This window comes from Lampetra planeri, chromosome 7, assembly GCF_965212315.1.
Source record: "Lampetra planeri chromosome 7, kcLamPlan1.2.h2, whole genome shotgun sequence".
Classification (NCBI taxonomy): domain Eukaryota; kingdom Metazoa; phylum Chordata; class Hyperoartia; order Petromyzontiformes; family Petromyzontidae; genus Lampetra; species Lampetra planeri.
Genome location: NC_136113.1, coordinates 2,703,080 through 2,713,234, shown reverse-complemented (window position 1 = coordinate 2,713,234; position 10,155 = coordinate 2,703,080). Strand labels below are relative to the sequence as shown.

Below are 10,155 nucleotides of genomic sequence, written 5' to 3'. Positions count from 1 at the left end.
CCGTGTGTGCAGTGGGTGCGTGCGGTGTTTGTGTAACGTGTATGTGTGCTGTGTGTGTAGTGTGCGGTGTACGTGTGTGCGGAGTGTGCTGTGTACTGTGTGTGCGGTGTGTACCGTGTGTGTGTGTGCACGGTGTGTTGTGCACCGCGTGTGTATGTGTGTGTGCGGTGTGTTGTGTGCGTTGTGCTGTAGCAGATCTCTCCGTAGGACACCGAGGGACGCACACCGACACGGACCCTGCACTTCCATTTGCTTTAATCGGGATTGGGAGGATGACACAGCAGTGCGTGCTGAGCCGCCGGCAGCGATCATCGCGAATGGCAACGACTCCGTCTTCTCAGTGAACATGCAACGTTGGGCCAACGTTGGGTCAACGTTGGAGCCAACGTTCAACGTTTCACTGGCTTAGTGCAACCGGACCGACTAAACCGTTCTTGTGTAAAACCAGGATAGAAATAGATTTTATTTTTGGGTTTCTGAAAAAAAGAATTTCCCCACCTGAAAGAGGTAGTTCAGTGTCCTTCATCAAACCGCTTCGGTCAAAGCTCAGTGCGCGAACCCCTCCGACTCGTAGTATTCGCCTCTCTCGCGCGCACCCAGCGGCGTCGTCGGCACCTTGCGGGACGGACGTCGCTGCCGCTCAAGGGGCCGCGTGTGCGATCGATACTCGCGGAGGCCCGGCCGATGTGCGATGGTTAGTCAAAGGATACTGTTTGCTTAAGGCCTCCAAGAATGCTTAACTTATACGTTTAGAAAAAAGAAAGAAATATACATAACGGTATATGGTACAAACGCGTAACTACACCGCGTAGACATTGGATATACACACACACATACACACCGCAGTCCGTGTTTACCTGCCGTGGTGCTGCTATACATGGCCGGTGGAAAAAAAACACCCTCTCCACCCCACGCCACTCCGGGATGCAGCAATCCGTCCCTCACTGTCGTGCAGCCGTGGTCACTCCCGAACAGCTCCCTCCTCGCTGTGCATCAGCGGTGGTCACTTGGGCCGTGCCCTAGCCGTCGTCACTTGCCGGGCCACGCACGAGTGGTCACTCTCAACTTCGCGGCCACAGTCACATCCCAATGAGTGCAGCCCCCCCCCCCCCCCCCCGCAGTGCAACAACATTGGTCACTCGCGGCTCCGCGGCCGGCGTCACTTGTCAGATGCGGCCCACTTGAAGTCGTCGCGCTCACTGTCTCAGCACCGCAGCCACCATCGTCACTCCTCCCCGTGGAGTCGCGCGCGGCTCCCTGTGGCCACCTCGGGCTGCTCCGTGACGAGGGGCGGCCCGGCCGGACTCTCGTCACGCGGTTTCCAGGCGTCTTCACGGCCCGACAGGTCCACGGCACCCCCCGTTTCCCGCGGCGAGACCTCGTCCACATCGTCCACATCGTCCGCCTCGTCGTCCTCCTCCTCCTCCTCGTCGTCCACGGGCCCCTCCGAGTCGCTGCCGCCGTCGGCCGCGTCGCTCTTGGAGGCTGCGTCGCTGTCGCCGGCAGAGGCGGAGAGGTCCGGGAGGGGCTCCTTGCTCTGCGCGCTCGACTGCTGCTGCTGCTGCTGCTCCTTCTCCTTCTGCGCCTCCTTTGAGTGCCTCCACTTCATCCTCCGATTTTGGAACCACACCTTTACCTGCACCGCACACGAGGCAACGCGCTCGGCATCAAGCATCGGCAACATCGACACACAGCGGCGCATTCCCACGGTCACGTGCCAACAGCGCATCGGTGTGTAACGCTGCGTGCGTCGCGGGAAATTCTGCTGCTGCTGCTGCTGCTGATATTGGTGTGCATGCTGTTGCTGATGTGGTTGTTGATGTTGTTGGTGACGTGGTTGCTGATGGTGTAGTTGTCGATGTTGTTGATGGGGTGGTTGTCGATGTTGTTGATGGGGTGGTTGTCGATGTTGTTGATGGTGTGGTTGCTGATGGTGTGGTTGTCGATGTTGTTGATGGGGTGGTTGTCGATGTTGTTGATGGGGTGGTTGTCGATGTTGTTGATGGTGTGGTTGCTGATGGGGTGGTTATTGATGCTGTTGATGGGGTGGTTGTTGATGTTGTTGATGGGGTGGTTGTCGATGGGGTGGTTGTCGATGTTGTTGATGGGGTGGTTGTTGATGGTGCAGTTATTGATGCTGTTGATGGGGTGGTTGTCGATATTGTTGATGGGGTGGTTGTTGGTGTTGTTGATGTTGTTGATGGGGTGGTTGTTGATGTTGTTGATGGGGTGGTTGTCGATGTTGTTGATGGGGTGGTTGTCGATGTTGTTGATGGGGTGGTTGTTGATGTTGTTGATGGGGTGGTTGTTGATGTTGTTGATGGGGTGGTTGTTGATGTTGTTGATGGTGCTGTTGTTGATGGGGTGGTTGTCGATGTTGTTGATGGTGCTGTTGTTGATGGGGTGGTTGTTGATGTTGTTGATGGGGTGGTTGTCGATGTTGTCGATGTTGTTGATGTTGTTGATGGGGTGGTTGTGGGTGTTGTCGATGGTGCGGTTGCCGCACCTGCGCGTCCGTGAGTCCCAGCATGGCTGCGAGCTGCTTGCGGTCGGGCTTGGTCACGTACTTCTGGATCTCGAAGCGCTTCTCGAGCCCTTTGCGCTGCAGGTTCGAGAAGACGGCCCGCGACCACGAGCGCTTGCGCTTGAAGTTGGGCGGCATCGTCTCCTTGGTCAGCACCGCGTACGGACCTGCTGGGAGGCACGGGGGCACACACGGGGGCACGGGCACGGAGTGTACGCACGAGGGGTACAAATGGTACGAGAGCACACGGAGGGCACGAGGGGCACACAGGGACACACGTGGGTTTACAGGTCCCATGGGCACACACACACACAGGGGAGAGAGGAGGGGGGGTGGGGGGTGCAAAGGGAAAGGGCACAACATTGGCACACAAAGATACAGGGGTACACACACAGTCATAGATGCACTCGTGAGCACACGCGGAGGCATCACGGAATGGGTACCAGCGGGTACAAGTGGGTGTTCGAATGATCCCGTAGCTCAGTAGGTAGACAAGCTGCATCGTCACGACCCGAGATTTAAATGTTCGACCAGGCTATAGGTGAATACGGCAAGAGTAGCGGCGGACATTAACTCCTGATACTCGCAATTATAACACTGATTGAAAAAAAGGAAGAAAAAAAACCTATCCGAGTCCTCCTCGAACAGATCATTTCCTCCTTTGATGGATATTATTAAAGCGGAACGGTGGCGCAGTGGTTACTGCACTGTGCTACGAACCCTGCTGACTGCCCGAGTTCCATTCCCGACAACGGCAAGCGTCAGTGGCGATGCGATACCTGAACCGATGTTGCTGGTGCTGACTGCCCCATCACTTAAATCGTCAAGCCACACGGAGCAGCGCGGCGCAGAATGTAACACAAACAATGAGGGCCACTGTCCAGTAGTGGATTGACAAGGGGTTGATTTAAAAACATTGTATTGATAGAAACTAAACTACACGAATAGTTGTTTTCTTGCCAACTTTTCCCCCATGTTAAATTCGTCGTCTGCATCGTCACGAGCATTACTTTATAAACTACACGTATAACGCACCACAACAGTAACTTTGGCAACACAATCGTAACAATGAGTAAAGTGGCAATCTCAACAGACCCCTTACATCTTGACTGAAAGCTTTCGTGACTGCGGGTCTTTAGGTAGATAGGTACAAATGTATAAAAATAATAAATATAAAATATTTTTTTTGTCATTTTTATTAGTTTGTTACCTATCTACGCGACTTTACCGAAAGACCCAAAGAATAAGACCTCTTACATTCCTATTCCTGCGTGAGCAAATGTCCACGAGCTAAAACATATTGCATTCATACTGCTCTGCACCCAATGGGATTGTTTTCCGCGAATAAATTATATTTATCACGCAATACTGCTTCGTCCACGAATACAACTACGCTTAACATCATAGACATGCAGCATGGTGGAGTGGTGGAGGTTCAGCATTGCTTCAGATACCACTCGTTGTGTACGCTTTGTCCGTGAACGGGAATCAAACTCAGTTGGCCCCGGGTCCATTGCGTGGTTACGTGAACCACGCACTACGCCCACTACTACCCCCCCCCCCCCGTCACCTCCGTACAGAGTCGTATTTATTTACACGATGGTAACACGACAAGTTGACTTCGTTAAATTAAACAAATTATTTTGTCATGCTACTGCTGCTTCGTTGGCAGTGATGCTCAAATACAAACAGCAGCAGCAGCAAAAAACAAATGCAACGCATTGCTCAATAACGCCTTATAAGGAAAACGATATTTAATAGCAGACGTTTCGGGCAATGGCCCTTCACAGCACACAGAGAGACCAGAGAGGGAGAGAGAGTCTCTACCGCTGTTTTTCTTTTTGTGAAATAAAAAAAACCCCATCAAATTTAAAGTGCACATCGTTTATATATATGAAACTAAAAACGCGATTGAACAGATGCTGATACGACGTTTGCATTATCGTGATGAAGCAAAGCACACGAGCGACGTGGAGAGATGTAGATGGATGTGCGCCCGCGCATTGGAGCAGAGGGCTCAGCACGCACCACGGAACAATAATGCCGAGGGGTGCTCCTGTTACACTGTACAATGCATACACGTGTGTGTGGGTGTATATATACACACACACAAAGACAAAGACCCCCCCCCCCCCCCATATAGCCTTAACAGACTGCTGGGGCAAGTGATGTTAGCGAGCACCTATGAAGGGCGGCACGACACACGAGGGGGTTGGGTGGCCAGCACCACGCCCGGCCGCCTTTGTCTCCCTAGTGCCGATGTTTACTATATACCGCACGAGGTACTCATTCAAGTCCCATGACCGGTTCAGGTAATCGTCGCTGGCATCGGCCTTGAACGGGAATCTAACTCGGGACGCCGGGTTCATAGCGCACCACTACACTACCGCTCCCTGTGTATATATATACACACACGCACACTTATACACACACGTACAGGTGCACGTGTGCGTGTATACACAGGGTCAACACTAGTGACGATTGTCTGAATCGGTTCTGGGCCTCCCCTAGGTCAAACTCATCCTCAAATGAGTACCTGGTGCGAGGTGTACACATCGCCAGCACTGGGGAGACAAAGGCGGCCGGGCGTGGTGCTGCCCCCCTCCCTCCCTCGTGTGCCGTGCCGGCCTTCATAGGTGCTACTCGCTAACAGCACTTGCCCCAACAGTCTGTTAAGGCTACACGGGGAACATTTATCTCTGTGTACACACGCGTGCGCGGCTTTTCCGTTCGCGACTAAAATAAACAGCGGCGGATAATTGGAGCCGGTCGTGGATTTCCCCCTAGGTCGACTCAGCCATAAACGAGTAACAGCACTGGGGAGAACGAAGGGGCGACGTGGCGTAGTTTGCCGGCCACCCCCATAGTGTGTCAATGACTACTACAGCGCATGTATGGGAGAATTGTTATTGTTTGTACACATACGATACGTAGACAAAGACAAAGATCCCCCGTATAGCCTTAACAGACCGTAGGGGCAAGTGCTGTTAGCGAGCACCTATGAAGGCCGGAACGGTACACGAGGGGGTGGGTGGCCAGCACCACGCCCGACCGCCTTTGTCTCCCAAGTGACGATGTTCACACACCGCACCAGGTACTCATTTGACGCTGAGTCGACCTAGGGGAGGCCCAGGACCGGTTCAGATAATCGTCACTGGGTGTTGGCCGTGAGCGGGAATCGAACCCGGTTCGCCAGGTTCGTAGCGCAGCGCGCTAACCGCTACACCACCGCTCCCCACTGCGTAGGCACACACACAGACACGTGTGTGTTAGTGCGCACGTGTTTGCGAGCACGTGCCCAACGGAGGCGCGGGTAAGGGGGGGGGGTGCAGCTCGACACCAGAGGCACTTCAGGAAATTGGGATTTGAAAACGGCGCAGAGATTACATTACTTCCTATTTCCTCTGATTAGCATTAACATCGCCCCCGTGCGCCGCCGCGGGCGATCAGCTCCACGCGCAGCGTGCAGTGCTAGTGCGACATCACCAACACGTGCGTCCGTGACGTTAGTCACGTGCAGTGCTAGTGCGACATCACCAACACGTGCGTCCGTGATGTTAGTCACGTGCAGTGCTAGTGCGACATCACCAACACGTGCGTCCGTGATGTTAGTCACGTGCAGTGCTAGTGCGACATCACCAACACGTGCGTCCGCGACGTTAGTCACGTGCAGTGTTAGTGCGACATCACCACACGTGCGTCCGTGATGTTAGTCACGTGCAGTGTTAGTGCGACATCACCAACACGTGCGTCCGTGACGTTAGTCACGTGCAGTGCTAGTGCGACATCATCAACACGTGCGTCCGCGACGTTAGTCACGTGCAGTGTTAGTGCGACATCACCACACGTGCGTCCGTGATGTTAGTCACGTGCAGTGCTAGTGCGACATCATCAACACGTGCGTCCGTGACGTTAGTCACGTGCAGTGTTAGTGCGACATCACCTACACGTGCGTCCGTGATGTTAGTCACGTGCAGTGTTAGTGCGACATCACCTACACGTGCGTCCGTGATGTTAGTCACGTGCAGTGTGCGTGGGATATCACTCAGAACATCAGACGCGACGTCACGGACACGCGCGTTTCCTTGCTCGAAGCGCGGATCGTTATTTAGCGACCGCCGCCGACTGATCGCGTTAAACGCACCAATTGTGTCGATTGCGCTTTGTCAACTGCGCCAGTCATACCACCGACATTCACGTGGACAGTTGTGCTGTGTTAATGCCGGCCTCCTAACTGTGTTAACTGCGCTAATGGTTGCCGTTTAATAGTTGTGTAATTGTGCCAGCTGCCCGCTATTAAATCATCTTAACTCTGCAAACCGCATTAACCGTGCTGCGTTAAGTGCGTTTCTGACTCTCCGCTGCGTCGAGCGCACTCAAGCTACGCTGCGTTCACCGCGTCGACCTTTTGTTCGCCGACGCTGAACACGGGGCGAGCGATCGATCGATCGAGCGATTGAGCGATCGATCGAACGAGCGATCGATCGATCGAGCGAGCGGCATTGCACTCGACGGCTTGCCGAGCCGCTGCCGAAGGTCGTCGGCCCCGCCAGCCGCGCCTCACCTGGGAAGGCGTCTCTGAAGTGCGGCATCGCGTGGCGTCCGTGCTGCAGGTGCGGACCCCCCGTCGCGTGGGCGTGCATCTCGCCGGGCACCCCGTGCATCCCCCCCGGGGGGAAGGCTCCCGCGAACGGGTGCTGTTGCTGCTGTTGCTGCTGATGATGATGATGATGCGGATGATGCTGGTGGCCCGGGCCACCGTGGCCGACGAGCAGCTGCCCCGGGTAGCGGGGTGAAAGAGCGCCGGGCAGATCTGTTGGGGCAGGGGGGCGCGTTAGATGATATCAGCCGCACGGCGCGGGTCTTGGATTTGCTGCGTCTTGCCCAATGCCCTTCCAGTCCCCGCTGTCCGCGCGAGACGACGTATTATCTCACGTTGGGGGTTGTTGTACATTCGTGTTGACAGGCCGTGAGTTTGAACTAAAGATAAACATCCCTAAAGTAAAAACTAAACTATTTTTATTTAACCAAGTAAGGCCCAGTGAGCGAAATCGCTTTTTTTTCAGAAGCGACCTGGCCACATGTGATAGCTCAACTAAGTGGTTTAACATGTGGACATTTATAGCGGCCAAATACGTTTAACGCATGTTTCTAAATGTGGAGGGAAAAACCGGAGGACCCTGACAAAAATCCACGCGACCACGGGGAGAACACGCAAACTCCAAACATACAGGCGTCAGGGATCGAACCCACAACCTCCTGTACAGCAGGCGAGCGAGTCAACATCTCGCCACCGCGGCACTAATGCAGTTACAAATCCCATTTGTAGAATCCTTCTGAAAACGAGTCCTGAGACTCAGTGGGGCTTATGGCCTCCGAGAGAAAGGGCAACACGGCACTGAGGCCCTGCGTGTGAACTCAACGCCGTGCCTCTCTCTTCCTCTGCCTCTCTCAGGACACATCGCCTTCATGCACGTGTCCCGCTCGTAATGCGGCGTGAGAAGTTGGTGCACGTAGATCATACACGGATCCGCATTGCATCGAGTTCGAACACACATTTAATATCCACACGATGTGTGATGGACGCCAGCCGAATGTGCGTGCGTTCATGATGTTTATATATTTTTAAAGTAGAATGTATCGGCTTGTGCGATTCCCATTCTGCGTCCCACATAAACAAATCAAAAAACGATAATTTCATGTCGAAGACAGATAAACATCAAACAGTGAACTTCTCAGCTTCGGAGCGTGAATAAGGGACGGCTTAAAAACTATGTGTTTGTTTTTTTAAACAAAGTATTCGGTGCTGCCGCTTAGTTTCCAGTAGTGCGTGAGCACAATAAGCAAAAACAGCTCGCAACATTCGTCAACAACACTGTCGCCTTAACATATATATAAAACACGCGACGTTTCAAGCGACGACCCTTCTTCATTGCACATACAGAGGCCAGCTATAATTAATAAGGTTTGGAGACGGAGCTTAACAGCACGGAGCCCGATAAGAATTTAATAAAAAAAAATGTTTTCTGGTGGTCCGGCATTTGAATAGTTGCACAAATAGTAGCGATTGAGTAACAGACGACCCCCGATCAATTGAAACATACTACCACAAAAATGTTACCACGTTAAACTGAATTTACATTCAAAGTAAAATGTACGTTAAGAGTGTTGACGACGCTCGGACACGCGAAAAACGAAACTCTAATCACGCGTGCGTATTTGTGATGACGAAGCAACTGAGATTCTGTAGATTAGGACGACATTTGATACTTTCGCCTTGACTTGAGACCTGACTATAACGACCCGTTTTAATCTACAAGCAAACAATAGAGTGCAAATGTTTTAATAAGTAAGCGTCGTATTAAGGATATACACTTACATAGATCTAGCCTCGCAGCGCAATCGTTAGGCGCGTGATCGACATCGCCACACTGCAGTATAGCCCGCGGCTATCGCCCCGAGTCGCGGGGTCATGTGCCACCGCGATGCCACTCCAGGTGACGCCACTCAGGGGGCCTCTCGCAGCCTCGAGCCGCAGGCGTCGCTAACGCCGTTGCCCCCCCGGCCGCTCGATCTCTCGATGAACCGCCACGAGCGCCGCGGGCAGGCGACGTACCGGCGAAGAAGAAGCCATCGCTGGCCTTGGCGGTGAAGTCGCTCGCTAGAATCCGCTCGATGCCAAACTTGAGCTCCCTGCTGGGCACCGGCGAGCAATGCTGGGCGTGCAGGGTGGCGAGGAGGAGACGCGGCGAGGGCGACGCGCCAGCGGGTCCCGCGCCCGCCGCGGGGCTGGGACCCCTCTCGGCGCAGTCCCCCCCGGGCGAGCGCGGAGTCGGCCGGAGTGGCTGCCCCCCCGCCGGTGGCGCGGGCCGGCTGGCCGCGGGGCCCTGCTTGTGCCCCGGAGGAGGGCCCTGCAGGGTCGCGCTGTCCACGGCGCTCAGGTGCAGAATATCGGCCACGCAAAACGAGCCCTTCTTGGAGGGGTCGGCCAGACCAGGTGCGCAATAGGCGGCGGCCGCAGCGGCCGCGGGCCACAGCGCCAGGCCGTTCAAGTAGTAGGGTGCGAATCCTGCGGAATACATCCCGACCCACGGACCTCGCCCACGCCGCGCTCCGGACAGCGGAGGCCGTGGGAGACGGAGCCGCGGAGTCCGTGGCCGGGGCGGGGAGAGAGGAAACGTGCGCGGGAGGAGCCGCCGGTGCCTTTTGAGCCGCGGACTCCGCCCCGCGGCGCGGCCAATGGGAGCCGCAAGCCCCGGGGCTCCGCGAGACGCGCACGGCTCAAGAGTCGCGTCGAGGCTGCACGTGGAGGAGGCTTCGGTCAACGGTGAAGAGTGGGGGACGTGAAGAGGAACTCGCTAACTTCACGAGGAGGGCGTGCGCGCCCTGCGCTCGCTTCTACACACACAGAGAGAGAGAGAGGGAGAGAGATACGCACACATACGAAGACCCGCTTTTACGACGTACACAGCCACATACACAGATTAGATGCTGGCGCACACACGTGTACACGCACGTATGCACATACATACACGGACAACGTTCACACACAAAAGTAGCAGGGACAGTCTGCTGCGGTAAGTGGTTTTATCGAACGCCTTTGAAGACCGACACGGCACACAAGGGGATGG

At 54.8% G+C, this 10,155-nt stretch overlaps 1 protein-coding gene across 2 annotated transcripts; it reads right to left on the bottom strand.

The window, feature by feature from the left end:
* Positions 1-238: 238 nt before the first annotated feature.
* On the bottom strand, positions 239-9,937 carry LOC144719766 (H2.0-like homeobox protein). Of its 2 annotated transcripts, none has more exons than XM_078595948.1 (4): positions 9,141-9,937; positions 7,089-7,337; positions 2,507-2,691; positions 239-1,636 (listed from the first exon to the last, which is right to left on the bottom strand). In XM_078595948.1, the coding sequence occupies exons 1-4, from the start codon at positions 9,604-9,606 to the stop codon at positions 1,226-1,228; spliced, it is 1,311 nt and encodes a 436-aa protein (XP_078452074.1). In that variant the 5' UTR covers positions 9,607-9,937; the 3' UTR covers positions 239-1,225. The 2 variants fall into 2 exon arrangements, with proteins under 2 accessions (XP_078452074.1, XP_078452073.1); XM_078595947.1 differs by having other exon boundaries at positions 2,507-2,694; positions 9,141-9,936.
* Positions 9,938-10,155: the final 218 nt, after the last annotated feature.